The sequence below is a fragment of the Electrophorus electricus genome, chromosome 7 (assembly GCF_041902795.1).
Source record: "Electrophorus electricus isolate QZ-2024a chromosome 7, ASM4190279v1, whole genome shotgun sequence".
Lineage (NCBI taxonomy): Eukaryota > Metazoa > Chordata > Actinopteri > Gymnotiformes > Gymnotidae > Electrophorus > Electrophorus electricus.
The window spans coordinates 3,873,434-3,886,693 of record NC_137503.1 but is presented as its reverse complement, the minus strand read 5'-3'; the positions used below and the strand labels follow the sequence as shown (position 1 = coordinate 3,886,693).

Below are 13,260 nucleotides of genomic sequence, written 5' to 3'. Positions count from 1 at the left end.
AACTTGAAAAGTTGGTTGGTTGTGTCGCCATAAGTGAATCACAACTTTCAGTTTAATTACTAACCTCGTTTAGAGGTGTCATATATAAAGGAATGCTCCCCATCTAATGGTAAGTTAATTTTTTTTGTTAAAAAATTGTCTTAAAAATAAAGAATGAACTTAATTCAGGGACTTGATAACAGGAACCTGAGTTCAGAGTTATTACAGGGATAAAACACTGAGTCTCATGACTAACCTGAAGCATTATTTGATTTATTTATTTTCAGATATTATGAATGTAGCATTATGACCTCACCATTTAATTCATTGCTTTGATGTTACATACTTGTATTACTAAATTTAATGTCTTATTCCATAAAGATGGGGACAGACTACACTGTTCATTTATGTATACTATGTAAAAAACTACAATTCAATATATTTGAGTGATTGGACAATATGCTTTTAAATAGTCATCTGTCTTCTTGAATTCACAATACAGAAAATTACAAACATCGTTGTAATAGTACTCGATACATGATGATATGGGTAGGAGTGTTGTACCATAGGCTAATGCTACGTAGAGTAACATTGAAGTTCTCTCTGTCAGCACTGATGTGGGAGCCACATGCGTTCTCTGTCAACATCTCACTTCTTTCTTCTAGTTCACCTATACCTTCGTTGACTTTTTCATATCGATTGTTTTAAATAATAAATGTATTTTTAAAAATCAAGTATGTATGGCATAGGGGCATACATATTAGGCCAGTAAATTGTTTGGAGGTGAAATGTCTTAGGCTAGTCTTACATTAAAAATAAATTATAGCCTGAACCCTTTTAAAGATATAAAATCCTGTTTCACTGTATATGGTCTCTTCTGAAGCGTATCTGTCATCTTAGCTAGTAGGCCTCTTTGATTCCATTATCCATTGCATTATGCTGTGAATGGCATGAGTCTACATTCAGTAACATTGTCTACTACATTTTAAATGGTCAGTACAATATTTTAATTTTTATTATGGCACAGTGTGGAGTGAAGATTAACTTTATTCCAGGAAAAATAAGAATAATGCATTTCATGAGTGATTCAAAACTGCATTCAAGTAGCTGGTACAGTTTAAAGTAGTCCTGAATCAATTTTTTTTACAGATCTTTATTAAAGTCAACCTCATATCTGCTTGGGTTAGCTATATTTCTCAGGTGTCCAGATAGCTAAAGTCAAAATCCTAGGAGACTGGAAGTACATTTTTACTGATTTACTTACCAGATGACTGCCTTAGAGGCTAAATTATCCAGTTGATTCACTGTCATGCACTTCATGTAAACCACCTACCTCTAGCAAACAAGGACACAATGCCGTTAATACAAACCAACACCCTCACACAGCCTGTTAAAGGTGAGTGAGTGAGCTCCAAGCCTGGGCCATGAGGTTGCATCGCACCTAGACCTAAAGCAAACGTGTCAGCCACTGGAAGGGTCGCGGCTGTCCGGCTGACCTCTGCACTGGAAGTCAGATTCTTTGCAAAATCCTGGAAGTAAACGCACCGCAGATGGCAGTATTTCTCTTGCATGTAAAAGAAAGGGTACGCATGCTCCGTTTGCGCCAGCGGACTGACGTCGGCATGGCCCATTTGTTGGCGTGAGAAGCTGGATCTCCGGCAGCCTGTGCGCTCCGATCCTTACTGCCTAGCAAGCTTGCTTGAGCTCGATGGATCGGACTGTCGCGCTTGTTGAAATCCTGCCCAGTGTAAAAAAAATTGGCGTTGCGTGACCCCCGCAAGACCTGTTCGGGACGATAATGCAGCTGTACTCCGCTCCATGGAAAGTTAACGTTTAACTAAATCCCGGCACTGAAAAAAAGCTTCCAAGGTAAAACTGCTGGAGATGTTTTCTCTTTTTTGGTAACACAGTTGGCTCGCTGATGGCGATGTGCTGTTGTAGTTCAGAGGGGGAGGGGGGGGGTGTAATTCATGGGGCATGCACGTCTGTTTTAGGTAGCGATAGTTGGTTTTAAACTCGCCCACCAAGTTCTTTTGGACTGGGTGCACCGTTTCGCTCGTTTGTGTAGTAATCGCCTGTCATCGTACTGGTTTGTGCGCAGAAAACTTGGGTTTAATTTGTAAAAACCACCCCTGTGTATCTGTGGTTGGTTTGTAGGACGCAGGATAACTATCCTAATCCTAGTGGTGGTGCGCATACATGCAGGAGAGATCTACCAAGTTAACTGATGGAGCCCATTTAATTTAAGCAGTTCTGGTCATGCATTTTGCTAACAGTCCTCTATGCAAACAAACTGACAATGCAAATTGTCAAATGTCCTGTGCGGTCAAGAGCACAATCTTAATTTGTTTGTTTGTACATATTGGTTCGTTGGCGCAGCCGGTGATCGGTCGTTTGCAATGGCATGAAATACTTCATCCTGTTCAGTTTTTCTTTTTTTCCGGTGTCGTTGCAGACGTCCTGCAGTTGTAAGCAGTACAATGCTGGCATTGATAAAGGGTCATGATTGCGATTGCTCTCCGCTGCTACCATGCGTCTCCAAAGTTAATCATAGCATTCCTTAAAGTGCAAGTTTAGTGCCGGCTTGTGTAGTGCTTCGGTCTTAGCTTTCTAGATAAGTGGTAGCCTTGCGTTATACTCTTCATTAGGATGCTGGGGCAAAATCAGATCAACAGGATCAACACCTACAAAATGTTGGAACCGTTAGACTTTCAGGAGGTTCCTGAAAAAAAGGGTCAGACCTTTAATTTCTTACCCTGCATCGTCCACAGCTGGATTTTTGTCCTATTAAGTTCTGATGTGGTTAAACCGGACCACCTCTGATCTCCTCCTTAGTGTTCAGCCCATCTGTCTGAGTTCTAGGCCCAAGCACAAGTGTCTATCTAGCTTTCAGAGTTCAAAAAGTGTTGTCGAATAATGGGGTTTGCTTTAAGGTATGTGCATAGGTGTCATGTGTTGACTAGAAAGAAAATGTGTTTTCTTGGTTTTCCAGAGAAACCCTGCTAGTTGTGTGGCAGGGTTTCTTAACATTGATCTTGAGTGTGTGTGTGTGTGTATATATAGTGTCACTTTCAGCTGCTGTCTGATGTCTAGACATCATGAAACAATTTGGTGTGAAGGTGAAGAACTTGGAACTTAAGAGCAATTTCTGTTAGTCACTACATGAAAGAGCTTGTCTGTACTTGTCCAGTCAAATAGTTCTGGCAAGTCATGAAGCTAAACTCTCCACAAGCTGGAGGTATCTTAAATGGAAAGTGGCCAATTTGTTTAAAAGTCTCTTGTTTATAGAAATGTATCTACTCTTCTCATTTTCTTTTCTGAACTAACAGCAATACTTGGAATAATTTATCTGCATCTTCACATAATAGAAAATATAGACTGTTTATCATGGGTGGGTGAACGTGAAATGTGCTCCCTTGCTGATCAACTCATATTATTTGTTGCACTACATTAAGAAATCCTTGTTTGATATGTTAATTTAGTTTGCTCTTAGGGGCCTCAGACAAATCAGAAGTGTTTTTCTCTCTCTGGGTCTCCCTGTTTTTCTCTCTTTCTCTCCTTTTTCACACCTATTCTTGATTGCATGCTGTGTGTGTGTGTGTGTGTGTGTGTGTGTGTGTGTGTGTGTGTGTGCGCGCGCGCGCACGCACGCACACGTGCATGCTTTTTCTGCTGGCTAACCTTATTGAAATTCTCTCCTTGTGCACTACCTTGCAATGTGTTTTTCTCTAACTCACTCTCACTCTCTTGCTCTCTCTTATCAGAATCTTCGTGATAACTTTCACTGTCTCCCTCTCTCACTCTTGGTGGCACACTCTCTCACTCACTTTTGCCATCTGCAATGTTTCAAGTTACAAGAGTATGCTTTTTGCTCTGTTAATTCTTTTGCATGGCACCTTACTATGTCAAAGTGAAATGTGAAGGGATATTCATTTGTGCCAGGAAGTAGCCTATCGACTGGGTGGCAGATGCACTTTACCATCGAAACAAGTTGGCAGAGAGGATGAGATGTAAAATGATCAAGATAAACAGACTGAACAATATATACGCAATGTACAACTGTTTCCCCATCGTCTGGGCCAGGGATGCCCACATGGCTTGCTGATGTGCTTGGCACTGGGTAACACAAGCTGCTGAATGCTGTGCATCCATCTGCTTTCAAGTGCATCCTCTGTGTTGAAGCTTAACTTAAATTGAATTTGAACCCTAAATCATTACATTTTATATATTTTCCCTTTACGTGCAGTGGGTTTTAAAGGAGCCATAAGTCATGTTTATTCCAAAGATGCTTATGAAACATCCATTATACTGACACATACAGAACACTATGTTTAAGATATTCTATTTTAATCATGGCTACCTCCATGTGAGGATCCCACTCTGTTTATAAACTGGTTCATTTGAGGATTAAAAAAACAATTTGATTCTTCATCTCATGAGCTACACTGCAGAAAAAATGTACAAATACAAATCACTCAAATATTGTTTGCTACTTTTTGGTGGTAAAAATGATTTATTACCCCTTTAAACATCCTGGTATTGGAATCCTTTTTGGTGAAATACATCCAAACTTTAGACTATTTGGCTTTAGGCATTTTGACCATGCTTAAGATACAAGCTGCTACTTAACGATAGGCACCTGCTGCCATCAGAGCAAGTGTGATGTTGACTATCGATGGCAACATGACTTGTAGTAATGCCAGAGAATTTCTAGAGCACTGCCACTATGTAATGTCTTCTCGTCAGACACTAAAGGCGCCCGGGAGAGAGGCCAAAATTACTGGGGGTGAACTGAGCTAAATTTAAAGTAGTTTCTGACCACTTGGCCACAAACAGGTCTTGGGCACTAGGATGCTAGCGTTTCTGCTACTGAGGGCTGACTGGCTGAGGAGCTGATGCTGGAGTAGCAGAAATCCTAGCATCCCGCTGCTCAAAACTGTACTGTTTGCTGTAAAGAAAAGAAATAAATATACAGGTAAGTTTTCTTTGCTATTCTTAGTGTAATACATATGTCTGCTTTTCAAAATTAGAGGAAGATACTGGCCAAGTCGTGAGAAACTATTTTCGTTTTTCCTTTACTACACGTTTAGCTCCGCTCACACCCATTTCACTGCGGAGTCTCACAGTTGCCCTCTGGCATTTTGCAGTCATTTCTGATATAAGAGAAGAAAGAGGAAGTGGCCTGCCTCCTCATACACCAGCTCTGGCAAGGTTTCTGGTCTCTGTAGCGTCCATTTTTCAGTACCTGAGTGCAAAAATTTCAATTGAAAGGTCAGGCAATTGGCTAAAGGAGGACATAAATGAAAAATCACATTTACATGATTTTCCACTTACCCCAGACATGGTCAAATGGCCAAACTTCTCTCAACCTGCTCAAAAAACACATTCGGGTCTTAACAAAGGTCTCACTGACTAGTGGATATGTTTTAGAATGCAGAATAACTCACTATGAAGTATAAAAGTGAATGAAAACCATCACGACTACGGACAGCGACATGGTTGTGGTTTGAGACCAAATCTGTGAACATGTAGCTTACTATTATTGTAGCTGTTGACTTCCAGTGTTTGTGTTGGTTTTTAAAAAAAATTTATATGTAAACTAAAGAAGCAAAATTGGGACTCCAAACATGTCTTGGCCGATTGGTTGTGTCTGGGGTAAATTAAAAATAATGGAAATTAGATTTTTTTCACCAAACTATACTTTTATTTCCATAGAAATGAGCCTCCGCAATTTACTTTGTGATTCAGTTCGGTACATAGCCATTATATAGGAACCGGGGCCATATTGGTACTGAATTTTGGTACCCATCCCTATTTGCATGTCAGTTAAATGTGAATGGCATAAGAACTCATTTTCCGTAGCTTTGAGTTGGAGCCCCGTTGCCACGCTTGGCTCCTTTAAACGCAGTAAAGGCCTTGGCTGCTCTCACATTGCTGATTACTCTCTTCTGGTGTTGTGCTGGGCCTTTCATTAGAAGGGGCTTTATAATTCACAGTGCACCTTCATTTAGTATTCCGGCAGTCTCGCTGCCTCCATCTTAAATAAATGAAGAGGGCAGTTATCACACCACTCTCTGAATTTGTGCCTTGTACTGCCGTCTGAGGTTTCTGGATAAGACACCACCTGTGCGGGAAGTCCCTTCTACATGCAGCAAAACCAGACGAAGAACACTGTTAGCACAGTAGTGGTGAACCCAGTCAGTCTGTAACAAAGAGCGCAGTTGTAAATCAGAAGCTCCACCACACACAATCAGGGAGGAGGCCATCTGGGCCTCTGAGGGGAAAACGCGTCAGTGTAGGAGAAAATCTTCTTACTGTGTTAGTGCATGCTTACACTGAGTGGGTTTAGCCCAGCAAAAGAGTGATACAGCAGAGAGGATTGAGGAAGTGAAGGAACCTCTGTGTTAGAGCGGCGTAAAGAGGGAAGGAAGCCGACCGAGGGTAAAGGTGGAGGTTGATGGAGCTGCGGTCTGTGTCTCCTCCATTGCCTCACACAGTCCTCACATTAAGCCCCATGTCCTGGCACGTGCTGGGCTGTTCGGTTCCCTGTGGTAATGACAGATCGTTGTCTTTTGTTCTAACAGGCAGCTAAAGCAAGTGTGACGCATCGAGGGTACAGAGACTAAAGAATGATGACTCCCACTAGGTTAACTTCACCTCGGATGAGGGTTCTGATCACATTTAAGCAACAGTAGTATACACATTGCTACATCATATTGTGTTGCTGGACAGAACTGGTGCTCCATGAAACAGACTAAATATATTCCGAATAAATTTCTGCATAATCTAATTGCACTAGGTCTTGTAATATATTAACAAAACATTGGTGAATATGTCTATTGGAATGGTAAATAATAGGCTGACATTATTTTGATTTGAGCAAAATTAGGCTATGGTAAATTTATTTGTATGCCTTTACTAATAAAAACCTCTTTAAGGACACTAAATGGAACCTTATGTTGGTCAGAATACTCACTACAGGCAATCGTGATTAGGCTGTGATTTGCTGGTTCTCATTTGAGTCTGCATTCCTTATCAATAGCCTTCAGCCATGACAATAAGAACATTAGCTAGTTCTAGTACACATTTGATAATTGTTGCACTGTTGGCCGTTGTATTACTCTTATCGCAGAGGATCACAATATGTAAATGAATTATATTGTGTTCCGTAAGTATCCTGACCATTCTTAGGCATCCCTAATGATTGTTCTGTGGCTGCTGTAATTGATCTGTTATGACCACATCTAGGCAGGTGATCATGACAATGTGCGTGTGAATATTGGCGAGCAAATGGATTTGAGGGTAAGACACAATTACCAAGAACAACCAGAGCTTTTCTTTAAATTAGTGTGTTAAATATATGAAAACCAACATTACATGTGCAACTGGATTCACGATTAGCCAATGCCAAAAAAATAAACAAAACCCATTCTACAAAATGAAACAAATTGCCTAAACTAAACCTACAAAAGAAAGCACAAGTATACGCTTACTTCCTAAAAAATAAACAGAGGAAAAATGCAAACCCAAAGAAGACAGCAGCCATTCCCTTCCACAAGTGCACGATACACGGTATACAACTGTGTACAAAAATGGCCAGAAACCATAAGAGGAGAAGCAAACACGATACAGTAACTGGGGGAAAACAAGGTCATACACAGAATACAAATACAAGTCACTCAGAGCATGTTTCCAAGTCTCTAGCTTTCTATCCCAATCCCAAGCCTTTCTTCCTCCTCAGCCTTCTTTCTTCGGTCTGCTTTCTGTCCACTTCCTCTTCTGAGAGGGTTTATATACGTGAAGGCCGGCCGGTCTGAAGGTCTGGTGAGGATCCTGGATTGCACAAGGATGAAAAACCCCGGAACGGACTTGCAGGAGACCAAGAGGAGACACATACACAAACAAAACATACCCAACATTCCTACACACCTACAGGTGCCACACATGGAGACATAACACCCCTCCCCCATAAGTGTGGACTGCCTAGGAACAAAGGGAGGTCCACTACAAAAAAAACCACACTCGCATGCCTAACATTTAGAGAGGGTGTCCGCCACAACGTTCTCAGAACCCTTTTTGTATACGACACAGATTTAAAAACTTAGATAATCCATGTTCACGGGCATTGGTCATGTTGTTTAGGGACTCACAGGGTTTATAATCTGTGTACACAGTGACAGGCTTAGCAATGCCACCTGAGTACACCTCAAAATGTTGAAGAGCAAGCAGAAGATGTAGCCATATTATCATATTAGTTTATTTAGTTCATGTAGTACCACCATAATTATATAATTGATGCTGTATCATGATAACAGTATTGATGTGGTGTTTTTTTGTAACCAAAAATATCTAAGTGCAGACACAGTTCTAAAATAAATGTTGTCGGACCTGATAAAACAATTTGTTAGACGTTTCAAAACTGAAACTCCGCTCTGTCCCTGGTGCACTGTTACCCTGTAACGGGATCTTAACATTCTATTGATTAATTTAGCAAAGTGTCATATTGCAAAATATCCTCCCTCTGTGCTATCTTGTGTAATGTCTTTGGCTTTTTTCATAATGTATATTCTCAAAGTCTATTTTTTAAATAACCAAGCATAGTTTTACGATGCTCTTACCAAACATAATTTTACTAAATTCGTTGTAAGTAGTGAATCACGCTGCTCTCTTGAGATTCTGTTTGTGTGTCGATCTGTTGGATGCTGTGGATTCTGTAGACTTATTTGGACAGCTGGAGTAGAACCCATCTAAAACGGGTTGGGGTTGGGGGTAGTGGTGGGTCCGTGTGTTTGTTACCACTGTAGCCAAAAGAAATGCCCCCACACCTGGTAAGTTTTTACAGCAAGACTGAATCAGCACTCTCAGGATTTCTCCATAGCCTTTGCTTAAGAAGGACATCCTAGTCTTCCTCACTGAGCCTGCCTTTGATGTCCCTGTGTGTTCTGTGTCAGCAGTGAACTAATTCCTTCTTAAATCCACCACAGACCTTTCAATTTTCAATATATAAATAATAATAATAAAAAAAAAACTTTCTACATCCTGAGCGTTTTTATTTCAAGTCTTAGTAACTGACTGAGTCAGACAAGCCTTTGTGTTGGACCCAGCTCTAGGCCTGAATCCAAATTTGAACATTTTATTCCGTCTGTTCTGGCATAAGCGTGCACTCTAACAGTTTTTGGAGCCGGAGGGTCATGCTCGTGGTGTATTACTAAAAACAGCGTATGTTTCCTGTTTTTCTCTGTAGGGCTGGAGCTTTAGAGTCCCTACATAGCTCAGGCTGGCTTGCTTTTAGGGACAGGCGTCATTTGCAAGATGGCAGTTCGACCTCTCTTGAATTGAGTTTAGGTTTAGCATAGTCCCAGGCTCTTCAGTGTCAAGCATCTGATTGCTCTGCATAGTCACGTGTTCGGGGTGAGTTGCAGAAAAACAAAGCAGCGACAACATCACACAGCTTATCGCTGTAGTTTCAGACCTCCTACAGGCCAGTGCTTCTCGCTGCATGACTGTCTGCCTGGCCCAGCCTCCAGCCGGGACAAGGGAAAATTAAAAACACACCCATTTCTCTCCTCTCTGGCCATTTCTACCCAAGCATAGTTAGCTTGCTTTCTTAGTTTTCTGCCACATGGCTGTTCAAATAGCCATGTGCTGTGAGATGCCATGGCCGTTCAATGATAAACTTGCCATTTTGTCACCAGTGGCTGGCAGCCCCCACAAATCACTTCCTGTGTTCCACTAATATCCATGACCATAATGATTAAATTGCTTTTCCAAGCACATGTACTTGGAAGACCCTGTTTTGAGAGTGGTAGATGTCACTGTGTTGCTGCTGTTGTAAGCAGTAAAGTATAGTGGCTTACATATGGATAAAGGGTAAGAAATGAATTCGGACAAAGGTGCTAATTTGTCACACTTTCCCTAGCTGTCTGTTAGACCTTTCTCAGTCCTTGGGCCAGCCCATTATGAACTAAGAACTGGCCAGAGGAAAAGTTACACTTCTCAGCAGTCTCTCAGTCCAAAATGGCTGATTCTCCTAAGAGAGCATTTGTTGCTGTTTGTCAGCCAGGGTTAGTTGACAGGAGTGTCAGTGCTCCAGTATTGTATTCCTTCAACTTGTTCTCAGTCAAGATTCTGAGAAGTGCAATAATAGGCCACTCACCTTTTTGTACTTCGTGCAGGAAGGGCTATTTACTATCATCGCTTTTCATTGCTGTTTCAGTTGTCTCCTTACCAGCAGGGTGAGACTGCAGAATGCTTGAGTTGCTGTTGAACACCTAATGCATACTACAGTCTGGTGTGCAGTACTTATAAGTACACGATATGCAAGTATTTAGTTTAATTGTACATCTTTAGTGCCCAACTCTTCTGTGCCACATGTTCTGTGAATTGTTGTGCAGGTAATCATGCTAAAGAACAGCAAGGGAGTTTGCCTGCATGTGTCTTGCTGAGTGTATAGGCAACAGCTGTGTAAATGCACAGTGGAGGATCACACCAGGAACACCTGTGTTACTGAGGCACATGAGGGGTTATGAAAAGGATAGGCCCACCCATGTAAAGTATTATACCGTGCTGATGCCACACACTTTAATGACTCATTACAAAAATGGTCATATACACACTTTCATTTGATCGCATTGCATGTGTTGAAGTATTTAGAATCATGCTCTTCCTAAATTCTGACCTTTCACAGAGATTCAAGTGTGGTTTTGCTGTCAACCCACCTACAGTTCCAAAAACTAGCACACAGATATAACTGGAGTTCTGCTTTGACTCATATTGTGTGGGTGGGGGGGAATGAGGATGCTGAAACCAAAAGCGACTATTTTGCCGTGTTATCGGTCCAATACCGTACCAAAACAATTGCTTTTGGTATTCGCCGCTGGAGCTGATGATGGAGACTAATTTTGGTGCACCTGTCTTGCTCTGCTGTGAGCTAAACAGCCCCCTGATCCTGCCTCTCTCGACAGTCTGGATTCGTGACGATAACAGAATTTGGCCGTGGCTTGGATATGTCGGCATCCTCACGCATACTGAATAACTGCCCGTGCCTTGAGTTGGCTACTTTGTTCCTGCTGTTCTTGTTTCATTACTGGAATACATTCAGAAAGCATTACACATATTATCTGTTTTTATATTTCACAGGCTACCAAAGTACATCATAGCTCTGTGCTTTAGTTTGTTGAGTCTCCTTGGTTGAAAGGATTTGGTTCGGGTCTGTTGTGACTTGGTCTGTAGCCTTTAAACAATAATACTGTACCTGGGATTTTGAGTTTGAAGGTGAGCTTTGGTTTGGTTCGATGGCTCACTGCGAGTAGCCAACATCAGCCTTGCTTTCTTTGGCTCTTTCTTGCCTTCTAATTTGCTTCTCTTCTTCTTCATGCTGCACTTTACTCTCTCTATTAAACATGCTTTTCATGCCCTACCTGTCATCATTTTCTCTCACACTTTTTTTCGGCAGTAATTTTCATGAAGAGGTCGTAAATTCCTGGTCGTAAAGATCAGTCTTTTTTTTTTCTAGGGATTTGGTTGGGGAGCACTGTTGTTCTCTCTCTGAGCATTTAAAACCACGAAACCCAATGTGTGATGTGTTGTGGCCTCCACCAGAAAGTCCGGAAATGTGAGCTAGCTTGCGCAGGATTCGCAGAAACATCTCATGCAAATGAGTAAGTTACTGTGACATGAAGCAGCACACTTCCCCTGGGTTTACCGGTAGCGCCGCTTCCGCTGCCGTCACTCTGGGTTTTCTTCTTGCAGGTGAATTCCAACCTCCGTGTGCCTTCAGTCGTAAAACAGCAGGACGTCAGCACATGCCTGTCTCATTCAGGATGGCTGCAGATGCCCTGTGAGCACTTTGACCCCAGAGGGAACCGTGACGAGCGGAAGACTCTTAAATGCCTGTGTATCAGTGAGCAAATTCTCTTCAGACAGGGAGATGTTCTGTGGGGTTCACGGCCAAAATCCAGACTGTACATTTGTAACCCGAGAGGCTTTCAGGAATCCAAATTGTTTTTGTTTTTGTTTACTCTCACACTTTGCGCTTTAAATCTGTTGGTGGGATCAGTTTATGCACTTTATGAAGGTCTTTTTCAGGTAAGCACTTAATTGTCATTTATTTTGTGACAAAACAAAACAAAATCTACTCTGAAAATAGTTTCAGCTTGGGCTTTGCCATATGCCGTTTTTTGAGTAATTTGATGAGTAATTAGATTTCCTGAGTGACAGATATTGAAAGACCAACTGAACTGATTTTGTGCTTATGCAAACGGAGCTGTTTCTGAGTGTATCAGCAGATGCAGTGGTAGTTTCTAGTTGCCGATGTATTCTTGTCTGCTGGAGAGTACATTGCCAGTACAATTGTTCCCTTTGCCTGTTCTTCAGAGACACTGATGTAAGAGCTGTATGGTCTCGTGTTTATTTTTGTCTTCGTTTTCCCGAATGTGTTGTAGTTTCCCGTTGAGTTAATGGAAGCTGATTTTCTTATGAATTCCTTATTCAGCAAGATACAGAAGTGTTTACAAAGTGGAAATACACTGCAGACCACCACGTGATGAGTTTCACTTTCTCTCATCACGTGTGCTGTGTTGTGAAGAATAGTTGGACAATTAAGTAAGCAACCTGATTAAGCTTATGGAACAGTAAATGTAAGATTCTAACAAATATTTTGATCACAAGTTCACGCATGACCAGAAGTAATCCTTTGAACCCAGCACTTCGTAAACGGCACTAGGGTTGCTAAAATATTGCCTGTGTGTTGCACCCTTACACCTGAAGAATGTGAGAGTATGTTTCATTTGAGCCCTTAAGTGAGACGTTCATTTGCTGACCAGGGGCTCTTCCTCTTCAGAACATCTGCTAGAACCCCATATCCTGCCTTTTAGCAGGGCTGATCTGTACTCTTTCGGTTTAGGATGTAAAAAAAGGGCCTTTTCAGCTGGGTATTTACATACAGCTGCTAGGGCAAGACAAGGAGTCTGATTTAGTGTTTGCTCCTTTGCAGCAGTGTCAGTCTAAAGATCCTAAGATACTTTACCCTCGATATATGAAAACGCCTGTCTCTTTGAGCCATAGAACCACAGTATTCTCAGGTTTGCTTTCCATTGTGTTGATGGGAGACTCCTTTCATATCTCATTACCTCTTGATTATTCACACAGTAAAGAACTGTTCCTGTGAAACCTTTAACTTGCACTGCCGTTGTGAAATACCGCTGACAAGCTCCTCTTGCGATGTTTGGGCACAGGGTAGTTCCAGCAGTGCTAAGGTGGTAAATTGACCAAAATTACATC

The 13,260-nt window shown here is 41.6% G+C and overlaps 1 protein-coding gene across 8 annotated transcripts in view; it reads left to right on the top strand.

The window, feature by feature from the left end:
* The window catches only part of evi5b (ecotropic viral integration site 5b), a 45,278-nt gene continuing 32,018 nt past the window's right edge, over nt 1-13,260 (top strand). The window contains exons 1-2 of one of the 8 annotated variants that reach the window (XM_035524209.2): nt 11,295-11,639; nt 11,731-12,066. In XM_035524209.2, coding sequence (XP_035380102.1) covers nt 11,812-12,066 — 255 coding nt within the window. In that variant the 5' untranslated portion in view covers nt 11,295-11,639; nt 11,731-11,811. Of the gene's footprint in view, nt 110-1,566; nt 1,849-11,291; nt 12,067-13,260 lie in introns of those variants that run through there. The other 7 variants (XM_081717165.1, XM_035524210.2, XM_081717162.1 and 4 more) reach the window with 7 other exon arrangements.